Source organism: Mesocricetus auratus, unplaced genomic scaffold (assembly GCF_017639785.1).
Source record: "Mesocricetus auratus isolate SY011 unplaced genomic scaffold, BCM_Maur_2.0 Super-Scaffold_100014, whole genome shotgun sequence".
NCBI lineage: Eukaryota > Metazoa > Chordata > Mammalia > Rodentia > Cricetidae > Mesocricetus > Mesocricetus auratus.
Genome location: NW_024429197.1, coordinates 43,273,931 through 43,296,555, shown reverse-complemented (window position 1 = coordinate 43,296,555; position 22,625 = coordinate 43,273,931). Strand labels below are relative to the sequence as shown.

At 39.9% G+C, this 22,625-nt stretch overlaps 1 protein-coding gene across 7 annotated transcripts in view; it reads left to right on the top strand.

Annotated features, from left to right (window-relative positions):
• The window catches only part of Fggy (FGGY carbohydrate kinase domain containing), a 407,006-nt gene that overhangs the window by 270,481 nt on the left and 113,900 nt on the right, over window positions 1-22,625 (top strand). For 6 of the 7 annotated variants that reach the window (XM_040757148.1, XM_040757146.1, XM_013116463.3 and 3 more), the window contains 2 exons: window positions 196-303; window positions 15,704-15,765. In XM_040757148.1, the coding sequence (XP_040613082.1) occupies window positions 196-303; window positions 15,704-15,765 (170 nt within the window). The remainder of the gene's footprint in view (window positions 1-195; window positions 304-15,703; window positions 15,766-22,625) is intronic. The other variant, XM_040757147.1, reaches the window with a different exon arrangement.

Genomic DNA, 22,625 nt, shown 5'->3' with positions numbered 1-22,625 from the left:
ATGAATTGGTCAGCAAGGTATCCACAGATAGAGTCATGCCCTTCCTCAGGAGAGAGTGACGTCTCCATCATAAAAAAAAATACATAATAAGAAGCTGAATTCCCTAGTGGTAGGAACATCAGTGGTAAGAGAATAAAGCTTCCTCTATCTTTGAGGGCCAGAGTTTTCACACATATTGGCCTCTTTGCCTTTCAGATCAGCAAAGATCCAATTTTTGTACCAGGAGTTTGGGGACCTTATTTCTCTGCCATGGTCCCGGGCTTCTGGCTGAATGAAGGTGGTCAGAGTGTGACTGGAAAATTGGTAAGTTGGCATTTTCTCCATATGGTTGTGAATGTTATTATACCATCTTTTCACATCACCTATAAAACCAGGGACTGGAATGCTGACAACTCAGAAGCCAGAAGGCAGCACAGAGCACAGGCCTCAGTATCTGTGGTGTGAGCATGTGTTCACTAAGTGGATGGGTGCTGCTCGGATTGCAGTAGACAGCCCTTTACCACACTGTTACTTTCCTGTTCCCCTTTTTGAGATGACAGCGTCACCTGCTGCCATTCCCTCAGTGATTCCCAGCAGTCCTAGTGACAATTCAGCAAACCAATCAAGATAATCTTCCAAGGACTGTCTCCTCTAAGCCCACAAATATACCCGTCACTTAGTCTAGACTATAAAGAAATAGTCCTAAACACAAGTTCCCGGTGTCTCATGTAACTCATTCCTCTGTCCCTTTGCATTGGATTCTCCCCTGCCCTTTTAGAATTATTTACTATCTTGGCGATATACTTATTTTTAAAGATGTTATTCCAGCCAGTCTAGTTGAAGTTCAAGGAAAGCCTCTCTGAGGACATTACATGCGAATCTGCTCAAGTGGGTGTGTCTGTATGTGCTTCTATGTGTGTGTGAGAGGAGGATGAGGAGTATTCCAGCCATGGTGAGAACACGGTTACTCTAATGAAATGTCTATTTTGCTGCTCGAGAACATAGTCAGTTCCTTAAAGCAAAAGCCATACAATGACTCTTTTTATATAAAGCATGATTCTTTAACTATGGAAGGTGCTTAATAGAAATGTGTTGAATTGTTGGAACTGTTTAGGAGAAAAGACAGAAGATCCATAAAAATGGAATGAATACTATTAACAGGCTCTCTGCTAGGTTTAGAAGTTCTTTGCATTTTGTATTGAGCCATAGGAGATAAATGGAGAACCAGGGAGGGAGTTCACATGAGAAGATGTCAAAGTGAAAAATATATGCATATTTGAAGATGAGTGCAGTCATTCCCGAATTTCTGTGTGGCATAAATTGTTCTTTAAAAAGGGGGGGGGGGGCTCACAGTAAATGCTAGGGAGCATAGCAGGGACCAGATCTTAAGACGATATAAATATACTTACTGGTTTGCTTTCAGTTGCTGTGTTTAAACATTGTGATCAAAAACCAATTATTCATTTCAGCTTACACTTCCAGGTAACAGTGTTTGGTTAAGAAAAATCAAGTCAGGAACTTAAGGCAGGAGCCCGAGGTCAGAAACTGAAGCAAAGACCATAGGGGAATGCTGCTCGCCAGCTTACACTGTGTGTGTTTTTCAGACAGCTTTCTTAGCCAGCTCAGCCCCACCTGCATAAGGAGGCTGATGCCCACAGTGGGCTGGACCCTCCCACTTCATCCAGCAACCAGGACAATCTCTCACAAACACAGCCCCAGTTAAATCTGATCAAGGCAACTTTTCAGGTGATGTTCCCTCTTTCCTGATGATAGTCGGTTGTATCAAGTTGACAATTAAAAACAAGCACAATTCATTTCTTTTCAACTTGATGAACAAACATATTACTGATAAAACATAATCTTTCCTTTCTTGTCCCCAAGATCTCAAGTTAACATCATAATTTAGAAAAATAGTTCAAACATAAAAGTTTCATGGTTCACAGGGCTGGGGAGATTGTTCAGTGGTTAAGAACACTAGATTTTTCCTGTCTCTAGGGCCTTTGAAGTTTCACTTGACTAAGAATTAGACCCTCATTACTGCAGATAGCCATGGCAACACAAGGTGCTGAGGATAAGGGAGAGTTGCATGCTCAGCCCTAAACAAAGTATTTATACCGTCTTCTTTTGGGCACAGCGAACACTGAGGAAGACCAAATGGAAAGAATGTAAGATTCAGAAGATAGGGATAAGGGCCATCAAATGATTCCTTTGGGGCTATATACAGTGGTGATAATGAACTCTTGACTGTCTGTACAGGAATGGGGGGTGGATGCAGCCAAGCAGAGATATCAGGATGCCCTGCCCGTCACTGCTGAGTTGTTTGCTACAGATAGATTCACAGAGAGGGGAAACCATTGCTTTCAGTTGTATACCTACTGGTGACTCCATCAGGCTCCAAGTGATAGTTCCAATCCAATGGTGACATAGATGACCCTTGTTAAACTAAGTAAAAAGCAAAACCAAAGGTCAGAAGTCCAGAAATGAGACAGGTAGGGAAGAGGTAAAGTTGGGAGGAGTAGGAGGGCATAAGAGAGCATGGGTAGCAGAGGATAACCAGAATGCGTTACATACATGTTTGAAATTGTCGGTGGACAAGATTAATTAATAAATAAAGAATTAGACTCCTTATCTACTTGTTTCACACATTTAATTATACTGATATTTATTTCTTATTTGAAAGGCACACGTTTATGTCCTAGGAGTGACTGACTTTAGTTGAACCATGGGGCACCCAGCAAACATTGCTCTGAGCTTGCTGATCTGCCAGAACAGCTGCACAGAAACTCTTGTTCCTTGCATAGAATTTTTGCACAACATACCACATTGTAGTCAGTGGGTCTGCCCAATCACTCTCCAACTGCTCTTCTCTGTCTTAATTGGAATTGCTTTTACTACGCGGACAGAAAAACCAGTTGCTGGGCTGTTTCTAAAGTAGCATTGACTTTCTGAGACAGTTGGACTCAAGGTGGTGGTCATTCATTCACTCATGTGCAAGGATTGCCAGATCTGTCACACTGGGCCAGTCAAGAATGACATCACTCCAGTAGTCATTAAATAAGAAAGTTGGACACAGTCCTAATAATAAGTATGATTTATCAAAGCACCTGAAAAAGCTAGTAGTACACCTGTAGCATCCTGGAAAGATAGGTTCTTACATTTACTAAGGACCTGTTGTGTGGCAAATGTGTTTAGGTCCATTAATGTAGGCAGAGTTTCCTGTCCCGACAGCCTGGTCCCAGAAACTGAATGTGAGTTAAAAATGCTTGGCCAATAGCTCAGGCTTTCTACCAGCTAACTCTTATATTTAAATTAACCCATTTCCATTAATCTGTGTATTTCCATGTGGCTCATGGCTTGTTATCTCATTCCTACACATCCTGCTTTCTTGGTGGCTGGCTAGCACCATTCACCTAGTTTGGTTTTCCCACCTGACTTTCTGCCCAGCTACTGTCCTGCCAGCTTTTTATTACCCAATAAGTGTAATAGATATTCATAGTGTAGAAAAGGATTGTTCCACAGCACATTAAGAGTTGTTATTTCCTCTGGTTTTCATGATATGTGTATACATTCTATGGTGAGGCAACTTGATCAAATAATCAGCAGTTGTATTTAACTGAAAAGTCACAAATCAGAGCCAAATTGCTGCCAGGTCTTACCACAACTGGTCCTCACTTTTGAGAAGCTGTGTTTCTGAATATTTTTTTCTCTTACAGACTCCTTTGAGAAACGATGACTGTTAGTTGCGGTGGTATCCTATTTAAGTATGTTGAAGCAGATTTGGTTGGCAGGTTTTGCAGGACTATGAGACATGCATAGATGCATCAGTGTTGATTGAATCTATGGTATATATACACATGTACCCAGCACTTCGCCACGGTGCAGTGAGATGACTTCATTCATATACAGACCAACAGTGATTCCCTCTTCCCTCCTTCTGCAGAGCAACCTAATTGGCTTCTCAACACTCATCTTTCCTCTCTAACCCCTCTTTTCTACCACAGCTAAGGTAGTTTTTACAGCACAGGTCAAACATTTGCACTTGAATCAAGTCTAAACTCTTCAGAATGAGTTTATTGCATGCTTCTATGGTCAAGGTACTGATATGAATGGGAAAATGATAATGAATCAAACAACCATTTCTGCCTAGTCGGTACCATTCTCAAGCATACATTCTGAAATAAGGAGATAGATGGCGCAAACTGAAAAACCCATGTCATTTTATATAATAGGACTTTTAAATTAGTAGAAGTGGTGCCTGTGAGTTTAGGCTACCAGTTTGAAATTTTACTCTATGTTCAGTGTGTGTGTGTGTGTGTGTGTGTGTGTGTCTGTCTGTCTGTGTGTGTGTGTGTGTGTGTGCACGCGTGTGCATGCCTAAGCATGTGTGTGATTGGGAGTGCACATGTGCATTGGGATGGGACATGCATGCCAGAGTGCACATGTTGAAATCAAAGGAGAAATTTTGGAGGTTCCCTCCTTCCACCATGTGGGTTTCAGGGATTTCATTCAGGTTGTCAAGGTTGTCAGCAAGTGCCTTATATGCTGAGCTATCATGCCAGTCCAGAGTTTGCAATTTTAAATAAGGTGGTCAAAGTATTTGAACAAAGAATGAGTAAGGAAAGGAAGTTAGTTATTTGAAGACTGGGGGAAGAATATATTAGGCCAAGGGAACCACCAGTGCATGGAGCCTGAGAGGGTTGCTTGCTGTTGGTATTATAGAAACAACAATGGGGGGAGGGGTACATGGATGGAGAAGAATTAGAAAGTTAAGTCATATCTTCGGCCACTGTAAGAATTCTCGCTATTGCCCAAAGTGAAATAGAGAGCCACTAAAGAAGAAGTAGACCATGAAATGCAGTGGCTGAGACTTTAAGGGTTGGCCTGCTCTGTTGTGCATTGATAATGGGTAGAAGGATAGAGATGAGCTACGGCAGGAGGTTAGCTGAGATGATCATGCTGGCATTGAGCACTCACCAAATTTGGAATATTTTCTCACAGTAAACCTGAGAGAAATGCTTCATGGATTAGATGTGAAGTGTACCCACAAAAGACAGGTCAAGGTTTCAGAATAGCATTGCTGTCTTTGGAGAAAATGGATTAGTTGTCAAGGAGGTGAGCAAAAGAGGTCAGGACTCACGCACTGTCTGTCTGATTGAAGTAGATGCTGCCTTCCCAGAGTTGAAATACCCTTTGACTTTGTGTCTCTAAGAAGCTACTTTCATTTCTAATTTTAAATTTAATACCAAAAATTAGGACTAATTCATGTCTCCTAATTTCCCTTGTCTCCTTCTATCCAACTTATCAGCAAGTTGTAAGGGTTCTACCTCTCTGATCCATCAACAGTCATAGGTTTTGTCTTACCTGTTCTCAGAACTGTAATCCCCCACTGCCTTGACTCTGCTCTCATCTATGGAACACGCATGCTTTGTACACTACACAGAGGTACAGTTTGCTTCTCTGTTGAGTCTTACAATTCCTGCATTTTCCTTGGAGTACTTAGAGTCTTTATGGTATTGCAAAGACCGGTCTGAATGGATTTAGCTTATTCATTTTACTATTTGTTTTCAGTGGTCACTTTTGGATTTTTGCTTTGTTGTCCCTTATTCCTGCTACCGGGATTAATTCTATATTAAGAATTAAAAGTAAAATTCTCCATTTTAAGTTCTATTAATTTGCGGTTTTTGTAGGCATCTCTTTTGCATTAGTTTTAAGGGTTGCTTTAATGATTAGAACAGACATGCTAAGCCTTTATGTTTTGAGCACACTTCTTGTTACTTTACAAAAAGCATAAGAAGCTGTCATTGCTAGAAATGTGTTTACCCACATTGTCCTGTGTATGGTATCTACCTATCATAGAAACCCTACAGCAACGTAGTCATTACCTTGTGTGGTTTAAACGGCATATTATTCTGCTCAGATTGACATAACAAATTACCACATTATGGGTGCAAAAATTGTATACATCATTTTTCTTCCTTTTCTGCAGGCTAGCAGTCTATTATCCAGGTTATGAAATACTTTGGTTTTGGTAAAGACACTCCTCCACATTTATGTCTGGACATCTGTTATCTCTGCCTCTTCTTATATGAACAACAGTTGTGTTGTTAAAACCCCACTGTTATAACTTTGTTTAACCTTGGTTGCCTTCATATGATTCCAAGCACATTAGAAATTCAAGCCTCAGTCTTGGGATTTGGGGTAGGAATAAGTCCATTCCATTATAGTCAGGAATGTTTTAAGGAAATTCTAGGAACTACAAACATATTTTTTGTATCATCTATGTAATGACAATTTTCATTTCTTTTTAAAGGTTTAAGTGGTAAATTCTTTTTAAACTGAGTGAATTCCTTTGGCATATCTTATAGTGCAAGTCACTCGCATAAAACAAACAAAAAAACATTGTGTCTTTAATTTTGGTGTATTTACACTCAAGTTATTTCTTCTCAATATATAAATTATGGTTAACTTGTTCTTTTTTTCATTTTCAACATATAAAGAGGTAAACATTTTTATATCCTGTCTTGAAACCCCCACCAAAAATATCCCATAAAAGCACATAACCAGAAACCATTACATATATATATATGTATATATATATATATATATATGAGAGACAGAGAGAAGGAGAAAGAGAGAGAGAGAGAGAGAGAGAGAGTTTCCTTTGTGTTCTCCATTCCTTCTGGCTCTTACAGTCTTTCCACCGCTTCTTCCACAGGGTTTCCTGACTTCCTGAGGGAAGGGATTTGATGAGGATATCCCATTTAGTACTGAGTGTTCCAAATGTTTTCACTCTCTGTACATTGTCCAGCTGTGGGTCTCTGTATTCCCATCTACTGTAAGGAGAAGCTTCTGTGCTGATGGCTGAGCAAGACACTGTCCCGTGAATATAGCAGAATGTTATTAGGAGTCATTTTACTGCTACGTTTCTTTAGCACAACAGTAGTATTAGCTTTTCCCCAGGGCGATGGCCTATCTAGTTTCAGTTTCTTCGACATCCCAGCAATATCTGAGATGGGCTCCATCTCATGGCATGTGCCTTGTGGCCAATCAAATGTTGCTTGGCTACTTCCACGAACTTAGTGTCACTACCACACTAGTGTATCTTGCACGCATGTCACCATGGTAGACTGAAAGGTTCGTCGTTGGGTTTATGTTTACCTTTCTCCTTTGGTAGAATGCTGAGTACCTTCTAGCACCAAGGACATTTTTCTGATTATGCGGTGGTTGGAATTTATCAGTTTACATATGTTGAGCTGTCTTGCATCTCTGGGATGAAGCTCACTTGATTACGGAAATGATCTTTTTGATGTATTCTTGGATTCAGTTTGCAAGTATTTTATTGAGAATTTTTTGCATCTTATATTCATAAGTGAAATTGAGCAGAAATCTTTCTTGTTGGGTCTTTATGTAGATTAGGTATCAGAGTAATTGTCACCTTATAAAATAATTAGACAGTGTTCCTTCTGTTTCTATTTTGCAGAATAAATTGAGTTGTATTGGAATTAATTGACCCTGGGGTTTTTGTTTGTTTTCGGTTTTTTTTTCTTTGTTTTTTTGGGGGGGGTTGGGAGACTTTTATTTTTTATCATCTTATATATTATTGTTGTTGTTATTATTATTATTCATATGTTTAATTTACATCCCAGCTACAGCCTCCCTCCATCCTTCCCTCCCAGTCTCTCTCCCCAACCCCATTCCCCAATCCCCTCCTCTTCCATCTCTATCCAGGAAAGGGCAGGTCTCATACAAGTATCAGTAAACTATGGCATATCAAGTTGCACTAAGACTAAGCACCTTTTCATGTATTAAGGCTGGACAAGGTGATCCAGTATGAGAAGTAGGATCTCAAAAGCCAGTAAAAGAGTTGGAGACTGTTGTTCTCACTGTTAGGAGTCCCATAATATGACCAAGCTACACAACTGTAACATATATGCAGAGTACCTAGGTCAGTCCCATGCAGGCTCCCTGGTCTACATCCCCTTTGAGCTCATGTTAGTTGATTATGTGGGCCATTCTTGGATGTGCTTGACCCTTCTGGCTCCTACATCCTTGCTCTCCCTGCTCCATAGGATTCCTGAACTCTGCCTGATGTTTGGCTGTGGGTCTTTGCATCTGCCTCCATCAGTTGCTGGATGACACCACTCTGATGGCAATTGGGTCAGGCACCAATCTGGTCACAGGGTATGGGCCAGTTCAGGCTACTTATCCACTATTGCTAGGAGTCTAAACTGGGGTCCTCTCCATAGACAGTGTCTTGGGGTATTCCCCTGCTCCAAGTTTCCAAGGTTGAGAGACTTTTAGTAACTGCTTCTGTTCTACTAGGTGTTGTAGATATGTTTAAATTGTCTATCTGATTGTGATGTAACTATGGTAGGCAGTTTATATAAAAAATTCCATTTCTTTTAGATTTCCAACTTGGAGTATATGTCATTATGATTCTTTGGATTTCCTCGGTGTCTATTGTTATATTTCCCTTTTTGTCTCTAATGTTTTATGGAGGGTCTTCTCCATCTGCCTTTTAGTTAATTTGGCTAAAGGTTTGTCAATCTTATTTTTTCAAGGAATAAACTCTGCGTTTCATTGATTCTTTATATATTCATTATTTTATTTCTATTTTATTGATTTAAACCCCAAGTTTAATTATTTCTTGCTATCTACTCCTTTTGGAAATTTTTTCTTCTTTTTGTTCTTGAACTTTGAGGTATGCCATTAGGTTACTAATGAGATTCCCTCCAATTTTTTATGTTGGCACTTAACACTATGAACTTGACTCTTAGAACCTCCTTCGTTGTGTCCCATAAATTTGGGTATATTGTGTTTTCGTTATCATTACATTCTAGAATGTTTTAAGTTTCTTTCTTAACATCTGTCTTGACACATTTATTATTTGGTAGGGAGTTGTTCCATATCCATAAGTGTGTCAGCTTTCTGTTATTGTCGATATCCAGCTCTAATCTGTGGTGGTCAGATAGGATGCAGGGTATTATTTCAATTTTCTTGTATCTGTTGAAGCTTGCATTGTGTTTGAGTGTGTGGTCACCTTTGGAGAAAGTTCCATGAGCTACTGTGAAGAAGGTATACTTTTTTGTGTTTGGGTGAAATATTCTATAAATATCTGTTAGGTACATTTGGTTTATGACATCATTTAGTCCAGCATTTTTCTGTTTAGTTTTGTCTGGATGGCCTGATCTGTCTGTTGTCCAGAGTGGGATGTTGAATTCACCCACTATCACTACACAACAGTCAATATGTAATTTTAGTTGTAGGGGTGTTTCTTTTATGAACTTTGGTGCCCTGTGTTTGGTGTATACGGTGTTTAGAATTTCAATATCCTCAGTGGATTTTTCCTTTGATAAGTATACAGGGTCCTTCTCCATCTCTTCTGATTAGTTTTGACTGGAAGTCTATTTTGTCAGATATGAAAATGATTACATCAGTTTGCATCTTAGGTCCATTTTCTTAGAATATAATTTTTCATCCTTTTACCCTGAGGTGATAATCTATTCTTTATATTAAGGTATGTTTCTTGGGTGCAGCAGAAAGATAGATTCTGGTTTTGCATCCATTCTGTTAGTCTGTGTGGTTTTCTATCTTCTTTTTTATTTAATTTTTTTTCATTTTACATACCAGCCCCAGTTCCTCCTCCCTTCCCCCATCTCATCCCCCCCTCATCCAGTCATCAGAGGGATTAAGGCCTCCCTTGGACAGTCAACAAAGTCTGACATACCAAGTTGAAGCAGGACCAAGTCCCTCCCCTCTTTATCAAGGCTGAGCAAGATATCCCACCATAGGGAATGGGCTCCAAAAAGCCAGTTCATGCACCTGGAATAGGTCCTGGTGCCACTGACAGCCGCACCCCATCAGATCAAGCCAAATTACTGTCACACACATTCAGAGGGTCCCATGCTGGATCCACGGCTGTCAGTCCAGAGTTCATGAGCTCACACTAGCTCAGGTCAGCTGTCTCTGTGGTTTTTCCCATCATGCTCTTGACCACTCCCCCCCCCCACACGCTTATTCATATGATCCCTCCTCCCTCTCTTCAACTAAATTCCAGGAGCTCAGCCCAGTGCTTGGCTGTGGATCACATCTGCTTCCATCAGTTACTAGATGTAGGATCTATGATGACAATTAGGGTAGTCACTGATCTGATGATGGGGGAAGGCCAGTTCAGGCACCCTCTCCACTATTGCTCTGAGTCTTAGCTGGGGTCATCCTTGTGGATTTTTGAGAATTTCCCTAGCACCTGGTTACTCCCTAAACCCCTAAAGGCTCCTTCCATCAAGATATCTTTTCCATTGTTCTCCCTCCATCCCTTCCCCAACTCCAACATCTCGAGCTCCCCTGTCCCCATCCCCTTCCTTCCACCCCTCTCCCAGTTTACCCAGGAGATCTTAATTATTTCCTCTTCCTGGGGTCCTCCATGTATGTCCATCTTAGGGTCCACCTTTTTACCTAGCTTCTTTGGGGTTGTGGGTTGTAGCCTGGTTATCCTTTGCTTTACATCTAATATTCACTTATGAGTAAGTGTCTTTCTGGGTCTGGGTTACTGCACTCAGGATGGTTTTTTTCTACTCCCATCCATTTGCATGAGAATTTCAATCTGTTATTGGTTTGTTTGTTTGTTTGTTTGCACTGAATAATACTCCAAAAAGGCACATAGTCTGCGTGTTTTTATTAGGAAATTGAGACTATTGATGTTGAGAGTTATCAATGAACAGTGTTTGTTGTCTCCTGTTATTGTGTGTGTGGGAGGGGCGGGGGGTCTTTTCCCTTTTCATTTGCTGCTCTGGGGTTATTTATTCCTTGCATTTTCTTGGGTGTGTTTTTTTTTCTTTTTACTTCTTTTGGTTGAAGATTTCTTCATAGCACCTCTATAGAGCTGAACTGGTAGGTAGATACTGCTTAAATTTGGTTTTATCATGTAATATCTTATTTTCTCCATCTATTGTGATTGAAAGTTTTGTTGAGTATATAGTAGTCTGGGATGACATCTATGTTTTTTGGACATCTGCCCAGGCTCCTCTGGCTTTTAGAGTCTCCATTGAAAAGTCGGGTATTATTCTAATAGCAGCTTTTAATATTCTTACTTTGTTCTGTATGTTTAATGTTTAGTGTTTTGATTATTGTGTGTTGAGGGGACTTTCTTTTCTGGTCCAGTTTATGTGGTGTTTTGAATACTTGATAGACATCTCCTTTTTTAGGTTATAGAAATTTTCTTCTATGCTATTATTGAAAATATTCCTGTGCCTTTGACATGGAGTTCTTCATCCTCTATTCCTGTTATTTTTAGATTTGGACTTCTCATCATGCCCCAGACTTACTGGATGTTTTATGCAAGGTTTTTTTTTTAGATTTAACATTTTCATTTCTAGTTTTACCTCAATTTGGGTTTTCTTCAGAGATCCTATTTCTACTCTTTTAGGTTGTTGTGCCCAAATCCTGAACCCCCAAATCACCAAGAGACCCATTTCAATGCAAAAGCAACCACCCTGGTAGGGCCTATAGGCCATAACAACCAGTTGACCAATCAATACAGGACAGGTCATCCAAGCCCAGTAGCACACCGATCCTGAGACTGTTGTGCACTTATGTGTAAATCACACCCAGAGCCGTAAAGCACAGCCCTGCCAGCTAACTTATGACTCGTTCCTTGCCATGAGGAGGGCAACTGACCTCCTAGTGACCAGGGCAGGAGGGGAAAGGTTAGGGAAGCACATGGTAGCCTGTCATGGCTGCTAAAACTGGGGGCACAGGGGGCTGGTTCCTTCAAAGTCTTTAACTGTTTTCTTCATTTTCTTCACTGCTGGTGTTTTCATAGATTTCATTAATGGATATACTTATATCTTCTTTAATGTCCTTGAACATATTCATAATCGCTGTTTTGAAGTCCTTGTCTTATCCTTCGGCTATATTCCATTTCTCAGGTCCTACATGTTAGCATTGCTAGACTTTAGTGTATACATATTGTCATGGTTGTTACCGTGTTTTTATACTGGTGCCTAGACATCTGAGTTTGGCATGGTTTTGTAATTCTCATTTGTTGATATCTAGTTGGGTGGGTTTTCCCATCCTTGGCTTCAGTTGCCCTCTTTTGATGTTAAGAGAGTGTATCAGATATGGGTTGCCAAGCAAACAGTGCTTCTGAGTCCCTGCCATGTGTGGCTAGTTTGCTTCCCAGGTAGATGGTGTTTCTAGGTATTGGGAGCTGAAGAGAAGGAATGGGGATGAGATATAAGGGGGGGGGGGACTCAGAGAGTCCATTGAGGGAGGAAAGTTGGGTCTGCCATGAGCATGTGTGGAGTACTGAGGGAATGGGAGAGGGAAAACAGCCTGTGTTGTGCTACAGTGCTAGGGATTAGACTAAGGAAATAGAAAGGAGGACAGGAAGAACAGTTAGGATCTCTTACCTGATTCCCAGGCCATTGGGTGTCAAGAGAGAGAGTGCGTTCAGGTTTTGGGACCTGCCAGTTCAAAGGAACGAAGTGAGGGAGCAAGGCAATCGGAAAAGATCTTTGTAGTCCCCTGGCAATAGGGGCAGAGAGAAAGGAGAGGCCACAGCACTCAGTCTGCTACAAAGGTGGGGATGAGACTGGGGAATTGGGATTGCAGCATGGGAAGGAAAGTGAGTATTGCTTACCTGATTCCCTGTCCAGCATGGCCAGTGGTTTTCCTGGGAGAGGGAGCCTCCAGTGTTGACTAATATCTTTCCATAGAGATCACTTTACTGAGAAAAGACATTTTATTTGTCTAGGGGTTGCACTATGCTCAGAATACTCAGTTAACGTTGGTAGATTCTGGGAAAACTATTAGCACTCTAGAGTATATTTGAATTTTGACATAATGTCTCCCTTTGTAAGAAAAATTACTCTTATTTATCTTTGTATCCTGCTCTTACAATGATAAACAGCACAAAATAACCATATATCAGATGTTAGTTTCACAAATAAATGAGCTAATTAAGAACTAAAAATACATAAAGCTCCAGTTTTGCTAGTGAGGTAACTACTTTGAATTAAATCAGAATTTATCCACTTACTAGAGAACACTGTTCTATGTAAAGTAATATTAAAGTTGGGAAAAAACAAAATGTAGCTAGTTAGCGTCGTCTTTCAGTGTCGTTTATACCTGCCAGGGGACTATTACACTGAATCTACAGTTCCTTCCAGCAGGATGTTGTCCTCTATTTTTCTTCTTCTTTTTAAGATTTCCTGCATGAATGCACTGTTTACCTCATCCCCAACACTTCTTTCTCCCCTCTCCCTCCAACTCTTTCCATGCCTCCCCCATAATAATTACTGATTTCTTCTTTTATAAGTATTGTTCTCTGTCTGTCTGTCTGTCTGTCTGTCTGTCTGTCTGTCCGTCTGTCTCTCACACACACACACACAAAGAGAGACACACACTTTTTAAACAAATTAGTGTTGCTTATGCATACATGTGTTTAGGACTGACCAATTATAATTGGCTGGAGAAAATTGATTTTCCTTCCCTCATCAGCCACCTGTATTCCCATTTTCATGAGAATTTTGGGTGGGAGTAAAGCCAAGTTTTTTTTTCTTCTCCCCTTCTGGATAAGAAGACTAAGTAAGACAGTGATGGTGTATGCCCTCCATCTCAGCACTCGGGAGACAGAGGCAGGAAGATTTATGAGTTTGAAGCCTACCTGATCTACAGCCAGAACTATACAGAGAAACCCTGTCTCACCCCCCAACACACAAAAAAGGCAGAAAACAACTAAATAAATAAAGAATTAAGATAAATATATTTGAAAAAAATTACTGTCAAAGTATACATGCCTCTAATTATTACCACCACCACCCCACACACAGGCACTAAAGCAAGAACACTGTGAGATTAAGTCTAGTGTGGGCTGCATAATGAGACCCTACCATAAAAAAACAAACAAAATACAAGGACTTGGTAGGTAGTTCAGTGCATGGAATATTATACTTTTGTGTATGTTGCACATACATTTCACTGCATCGTCAGAATCTTTGCACATTTTCCAGTAAATTAGGTATTCAATAAACACTAAATAACTACATTCATATAAGAACATTCACGTCTTTCTGGAAGTTTATTTAAATATTTGTTTTGTGAACTCCTAATATGCTTCCCACAAAAAATTAACATCAAATGTAGAGATTTGCCTTATCTGTTAAGATACTAATAGATCATCTCTATTCTGTAGGGGAATTATGATTTTTCCCCCCTGAGGCTCTAGGATATGCTTTACTACAGTGACCCAAAGTTGAACCAAGAGGAAGTACATACTTCAAAACTTCGTTTTTTTATTGAAATGACCACAAGCTTCAGTATTATTTTGAAACATTTCCACAAAAAATTTTTCCAGTAGAATTTACTAACTTACATTCAACCTAGAAGTTTTTTAGACCATATAGTAAAGCAGTTATCAACCAGAACGTCAGATGTTGGAAACCACAGTTTGAGGCCTGGGTCTGTGACCTATTCCCTGTGACCTGAGATAAGTTAAGTTACCTAACTGAAATCTCTGAGCCCGTTTTCTCCTCTGCTTAACAGAGAGCAGCATCTTCCTTGGAGCTCTGTAAGCAGTAGAAAAATTAATGTGTATAATTCATATGTTGTGTTGATGTAAGTAAATGAGTCGACAAATGTTAGGTCATATTTATGTTATTGTTGGCATTATAGCAGACATGCTTTTCTTCCTAGGAATCCTGTTTAAAACAAAGCTATTGGGGTTCAGTGCTGCTTAGTGAGTGATTCTACCTCACAAAGATGGTGAGAAGCAGAAGCAGAGCCTGGTCTTCATGTCTCCAAAATAAATTTGCTTCCTTTGTTCACAACCCTAGTCCTTAAGAAAAACACTCAGCCAATTTCCATGGGGCCAAAATAGTCTGTTCAAGACTGAATGAAAATAATTCCTTCCAAATGGTTGTTTTGGACTCCTGGAGGCCGAAGTAAACATTCAGAAATATACAGATTAGTTAGCAGGCAGAGAAAAGTGTTGAGAAGTATTCATGTTCCCAGGCATATTACATGTTTTGTTTAGAGCCACCAGCGGGATTAGGAATTAAATCCTAGACACAGTATTCCAGATAAGATCTGTACAGCTCAGACATTCCTGTCCTTGCAGAGTCGTTCTGCTTTCCCCTGTGACAATTTTCAGTTTGGGGTGGTGGTGGGATCTTTCAGCAGGTCCAGGTCTCCTCAACTGTGCTTAGCTGGGACTTGGTCATATACACTGTCACTCTTTCCCCATGTCAAAGACTGCATTAGTAAGGCACAGTAGGTTGTCAGCTGCTTAGAGGTGACAACCTAGATTAGGAGGGAGAAATGAAGTGATCAAGAGACAGTTAGTCCTTTCAACAACCAAGATGCCCACACCTTACCAACTTAACTGATCGGTCTCTTCTCAGTCTTTGTTCTAAGGCCAGCGCTACCTACTACTGCTAGCTCAGCATTAAGCATCCCATCTGCTGTTCTTCTTCCTAAATTTTGTTTAATAAATCAAAGTACCTTGCATTAAAAAAAACCTAAATTTCTGAAGAATTGATATATCTTAATACTGGCATTTTTTTAAATGTCCTTAGAGTCTCTATGAACAAAGACTTAAACAAACCAGGTGTGTGTGCGTGTGTGTGTGTGTGTGTGTGTGTGTGTGTGTGTGTGTGTGTGTGTGTGTGTACATTAAGGATAGAAGCACTATGAAATTGATCTACCTCTTTTATGTTTTTTTTAGATAGACCATATGGTACAGAGACATGCTGCTTTTCCTGAACTACAAGCCAAGGCCACGGCCAGGTAACTCCTCTAACTATTCTACCTGTGGCCTTTCTATGTGGATGTATAAGTGACATTCATTTTCAGAAGTTGTATGATTTTTCAGAGCTTATGAACAATGTGAATGTTTGGCAGTACTTAAGATGATCATCCAGATGGCTTAGAAAATACATTTGTTAAGTTTGTTTTAGAACGATCTAAGAAAAATCAGAGAAACTGCTCCCACACACAGATTGTGAGGATGAGCAACCCCGATGGAGGTGACCAAGCACATGCATAGATTTGGGAGTCATAACTTCTTGGGTGTACACCCCAGCTTTACACTTTGTAGATGTGTGGTCTTGCATAAGTGATTCAACCTCAACTTCATCTGTGAATGTAAAAGTAGTAACTAATACACAGTGACTTCTGTGATATGTTAAGTAAAATTGGGTACAAAGGAATACAAGAAAATATATGTGTGCCTACGTATTTTGTGCAAAAGAACTGCAGGAAAATTAAGTTAGAAAACAACAATATTGGCTGCTCGTCGAGAGTGTATAGGAAGGGGATGGACAAAATGGGATTGCGAGCAGGAAGGTAAAAGGGAACACCTCTGGATATGTTTTTATATAAATCTCTCTCACAGAACCATGTTTAGAAGAAGGAAATGTAGACTATAGGTAGTTGTGGAATGGTTAATTAGATATACAGATAGATGATAGATGATAAGTGGAAGATTATTAGGTAGATAGACAGACAGACAGTTGGATTTGTTTTTATGGTGGATTGGACAAAATAAAATATAAATAGTAAAACCATGCCTTCTATATCACAAAGGAATAGCTTACTTATACTACTAAAAAGAGTCAAGGAAATAAAAGAAGTGGCCAAGGTAATTCTTGACAAGGAATATTTTAACAGTATTATGCAATAGCTAAAGATAGAAACAATTGCATAAGCATTATACTTCTAATTTCTAAGTTTGCTTTTCATGTGTATATGTTACCTCTTCTGAAAACTCTTATGTATACACTCTAATTGAGCAAACAACTAAGTGCACAGTGATATTGGAGCCAAGATTATCACAGCTAATGAAAGGAATCTTAGAAGATTGGTATGCACAGGCTGTCAAAATTCACATGCCAGAATTGGTCCAGTTGCTACCCTAGAGCTTAGGCCGAGGCAGGAGGACTACAAGTTGCAAGCCAGTCTGACCTATGGAAAGGGAACCTTGTCTGAAAAACTAATAAACAAACAAACCAGCACTCAAAGTTCAAATGTTTGTAGGTTAGTTAGAAGTTATTCATTGGTTGGGTGTTGATGGCACACACCTTGAATCCCATCACTCAGGAGGCAGAGATAAGTGGATCTCTGTGAGTTCAAGGCCAGCCTGGTCTACAGAGTGAGTTCCAGGACAGCCAGGAAGACACAGAAAAACCCTGTCTTGGAAAAAGAAAAAGAAAAGTTATTCATTGTAATTTATGTTAGTACTGTAGACAATGAATCTTACATTTCTGCCATTTTTGCAACTTTTGTGTAAACATGAAATTAATTGAAATAAAAAGATTAAAATACAAATGTATGACACATTAATAATGCCTATTACCAAGCAAGAAGGAAGTCTAACATAGCAAATGATATCACAAATGATGGAATCAAAATTTCATGAGTCCCTCTCTTGCTAAGTGTGTGGACCTGAGCAGTTGACTTGATCTCTTTGTACCTTGGTAGATCATTGTGAATGGAAATAGCAGCTGCAGATACATCATATGGCTGTGGAGAATACTAGATGTGAGAGAGTAAGGGCTGACATAGAGTGAGAGTTGTAGTAGAAATTCGCTAACTAACAATGCTAGAAATTAGTGTGGATATTCCTTGGTAGACATTTTCATTCCACTTGCGGCTTACATTCTAACAGAGAGGCTAGACCATACAGAGCTGAATGCAGTACATGCTGCATTACACCTCAGCAGTGTGCTCCCAGGGTATCAAAAGGGAGGATATATTCCCTAGCCTTTTTTCAGGAGTCTTGGTAAAGCCATGACTACTAAGAGGGCTTATATCATGCACCCTCATCCACTGGTACTTTCATTGTCTTAGGCATGGTATAAACTGGAATAAGAATTCCTAACTTCAAATCAGTGGTAAACCTTTGGAACTGTGTACCAGGTTTTGTTGATGATATGTGCATGAGTTTTTGTGACTAGAGGTCATAACTTTTATTACATTTCTGACAGACTCCAACAGTCCAGCATGCATAAACCATAACTGTCCCCTCAAAAAAGAAGCACCAAATTTGGAGGTCAGATCTGGATTCAAATACCAACCGTGGTGTGCATTAATGTGAGATAGAATTGGATGATTAGTCCCAGACACCTCTGAGAACTTACTTTGACTTTAGGGAGGTGACATACTTGGTAAGGATTTTAAATGGAGTTATGACTATGACAACTACACATTTTACTCTCTGATGAAAACTGAAAGAAGTTCAATGGCAGTCATTCCCAGCTGTCAGTAAGCAGTAGCCAGTTTACTTTCTCATGACAGGTGTGTGGGATTGCAAGAACACTAAACCTGAGATTAAAGATAGTGGTCCTGCCAGGCAATGGTGGCACACACCTTTAATCCTAGAGGCAGGTAAATGTCTGTGAGTTAGAGGACAACCTGATCTACAAAGTGAGTTCCAGGATAGACAGAGTTGTGACACAGTGAAACCCTGTCTCAAAAAGAAAAGGAAACAGAAAAAGAAAAAGAAAGAAAACCAAAAACTTGAAAAAAGATAGTGGCCCTTTGATCAATTCAGCAACTAATGTCTTTCCATGACATGATTCCATTATGATCTCATAAAAACATAACAGTACCCACATGCTCAATTTACTTCCAAGTGTTGTAATATCAAGGATATCAATATGTAAATATTTACTGCTCAATATAAAATTACGGAATAATTAGATTTTACAATGAAGCATAACTTTTGTAACATTCTTCTATAAAAGAACCCCATTTCAGTTTATGCTGCAAATAGAAAAGGAAAACATTGTAGGTGGAATGCCGTCTTGGAGCCTCAGCATCAGAGAGTAGTTCAGAAGCAGTAAATTCATAGAATTCAGCCTAGAGTGAGACCTGGACCTCGGTCTTGATGACCACATACCACATCTAGCTACCTCCCTGCTCTTTGTCCTCTTTACAACTGAGCCTCTCCAACACTTTGGTCTGCATTTAGTCATTTTCTTCTCCTACTTTGCCTATTCTAGTTTGAGTTCTGTCACATTCAACGCCCTGAAACTTTTGACATTAACATTTTTTTTTTTTTTTTTTTTCTATTTTTATTTTTATTTTTTTTTTTTTTTTTTTTTTTTTTTTTTTATTAATATTTTTTTATTTTCCATTTTAAATTTAGATAAGAAACAAGGTTGCTTCACAAGTCAGTACGAGGTCCCTCTCCCTTTCCCTCCCCTCCTCCCGTGCCCTCCCCCCATCCCCCCCCGTTATCCCCTCATTCCCCCAGGGAGGGTGAGGCCCTCCATGGGGGTGTCCATAGTCTGTCATTTCATATAGGGCAGGGCCTAGACCCTTCCCCAAGAGTTCAGGGTGAGAGTGCACCTCACATTGTTCTATGGGAGTCCAGAGACCGTGTGTATACTTGGGATGGGTACTGATCTGCTGTCCAAGGCTCAATAGATTACCTAGGCCTCCTCACTGACACCCAGATTCAGGGGGTCTTGATCAGTCCCATGCTGGATTCCCAGGCTGATGCCTGGGATTCAAGAGTTAACCTTTGTCTGGTCAGCTGTTTCTGGGGGTTCAACCAGCCCAGTCTTAATCCCTTTGATCATCAGTCCTCCCTCTCTGATACTGGCTTTCTTGAGTTCAGCTCAGTACTTAACCAGCCAGTAAATGAAGTTTCTGTTTCCCAGACTCTCTGGCAATAGGATTGTAGGCTGGCACTCCCCAGATCTATGTCTAAAATCCATATATGAGAGAGTACATGCCATGTTTCTCTTTTTGTGACTGGGTTACCTCACTCAGGATGGTTTCTTCTAGTGTCATCCATTTGCCTGCGAATCTCATGATTCCATTATTTTTTTCTGCTGAATAGTACTCCATTGTGTAGATGTACCACATTTTCTCTATCCATTCTTCGGGTGAGGGACATCTAGGTTGCTTCCAAGTTCTGGCTATTACAAATAAAGCTGCTATGAACATAGTGGAACAGACATCTTTGTTATATGAATGGGCATCTTTTGGATATATGCCTAAGAGTGCAGTTGCTGGGTCTTGTGGTAGGTTTATTCCCATTTTTCTGAGGAATCTCCATACTGCTTTCCAAAGTGGCTGAACCAGTTGGCACTCCCACCAGCAATGGAGGAGTGTCCCCCTTTCACCACATCCTCTCCAGCATAAATTGTCATTGGTGTTTTTGATTTTAGCCATTCTGACAGGAGTGAGATGGTATCTCAGAGTTGCTTTGATTTGCATTTCCCGGATGGCTAAGGATGTTGAGCACTTTCTCAAGTGCCTCTCAGCCATTTTAGACTCCTCTATTGAAAACTCTCTATTTAGTTCTGCAGCCCACTTCTTAATTGGGTCCTTTGCTGTTTTGGAGACTTGCTTCTTGAGTTCTTTGTAAATTTTGGAGATCAACCCTCTGTCAGATGTGGGATTAGTGAATATTTTTTCCCATTCTGTGGGCTGCCTTTTTGTCTTGCTGACTGTGTCCTTTGCCTTACAGAAGCTTCTCAGTTTCAGTAGGTCCCATTTATTAATTGTTGAGCTCACTGTCTGTGCTACTGGTGTTATGTTCAGGAAGCTGTCTCCTGTACCAATTCTTTCAAGGGTACCACCCACTTTCTCTTCTAAGAGGTTCAGTGTGGCTGGATTTATGTTGAGGTCTTTGATCCATTTGGACTTAAGTTTTGTGCATGGCGATAAACATGGATCAATCCGCATTTTTCTACATGCCAGTCTCCAATTATGCCAGCACCATTTGTTGAAGATGCTTTCTTTATTCCATTGTATATTTTTAGCTTCTTTGTCGAAGATCAGATGTTCGTACGTGTGTGGGTTAATACCCGGATTTTCAATTCGATTCCATTGGTCTGCCTGTCTATTTTTGTGCCAATACCAAGCTGTTTTCAGGACTATAGCTCTATAATAGAGCTTGAGGTCAGGGATATTGATGCCTCCGGACGTTGCCTTGTTGAACAGGGTTGTTTTGGCTATCCTGGGTCTTTTGTTTTTCCATACAAAATTGATTATTGTTCTTTCAAGGTCTGTGAAGAACTGTGCTGGGATTTTAATGGGGATAGCATTGAATCTGTAGATTGCTTTTGGCAGGATTGCCATTTTTACTACATTGATCCTACCTATCCATGAGCATGGGAGATCTTTCCATTTTCTGAGGGCTTCTTTAATTTCTTTCTTTAAAGATTCAAAGTTCTTACGATACAGGTCTTTCACTTGTTTGGTTAGCGTTACCCCAAGGTATTTTATGTTGTTTGTGGCAATTGTAAAGGGTGATGTTTCTCTGATTTCTCTTTCAGCCCTTTTATCATCTGTATATAGTAGGGCTACTGACTTTCTTGAGTTGATCTTGTAACCTGCCACTTTGCTGAAGGTGTTAATCAGCTGTAAGAGTTCCCTGGTAGAGTTCTTTGGGTCACTGATATAAACTATCATATCGTCTGCAAACAGTGAAAGTTTGACTTCTTCCTTCCCAATTTGTATCCCCTTGATCCCCCTTTGTTGTCGTATGGCTATAGCTAGAACTTCAAGTACCATGTTGAAAAGGTATGGAGAGAGTGGACAGCCTTGTTTTGTTCCTGATTTTAGAGGAATTGCGTTGAGTTTCTGTCCATTTAGTTTGATGTTGGCTGTTGGTTTACTGTATATGGCTTTTATTATGTTTAAGTATGTCCCTGTTATCCCAGATCTCTCCAAGACCTTTATCATGAAGGGATGTTGGATTTTGTCAAAGGCTTTTTCAGCATCTAGTGAGATGATCATGTGATTTTTGTTTTTCAGCTTGTTTATATGGTGGATTACGTTGATGGATTTTCGTATGTTGAACCATCCCTGCATCCCTGGGATGAAACCTACTTGATCGTGGTGAATGATTGTTTTGATGTGTTCTTGGATCCGATTTGCCAGTATTTTATTGAGTATTTTTGCATCAATGTTCATGAGGGATATTGGTCTGAAGTTCTCTTTCTTGGTTGTATCTTTGTGTGGCTTGGGGATCAAGGTTATTGAAGCCTCATAGAAAGAGTTTGGCAAAGACCCTTCTGCTTCTATTGTGTGGAACACTTTGAGAAGAATTGGTATAAGCTGTTCTTTGAATTTGTGGTAGAATTCTGCACTGAGGCCATCTGGACCTGGACTTTTTTTGGTTGGGAGACTTTTGATGACAGCTTCTATTTCCATAGGGGTTATAGGTCTATTTAAATTGCTTATCTGTTCTTGATTTAGTTTTGGCAAATGATAGCTGTCCAGGAAGTCATCCATTTCCTTTAAATTTTCGAATTTTGTGGAGTACAGGTTTTCAAAGTATGACCTAATGATTCTCTGGATTTCCTCAGAGTCTGTTGTTATGTCCCCCTTTTCATTTCTGATTTTGTTAATTTGCGTGTTCACTCTCTGCTGTTTGGTAAGTTTGGACAAAGGTTTGTCTATCTTGTTGATTTTCTCAAAGAACCAACTCTTCGTTGCATTGATTCTTTGTATTGTTTTCCTGGTTTCTACTTTGTTGATTTCAGCCCTCAATTTGATTATTTCTTGGCGTCTACTCCTCCTGGGGGAGTTTGCTTCTTTGTGTTCTAGAGCTTTTAGCTGTGATGTTAATTCTCTGGTATAACTGTTTTCCTGTTTCTTCATGTGAGCACTTAGTGCTATGAACTTCC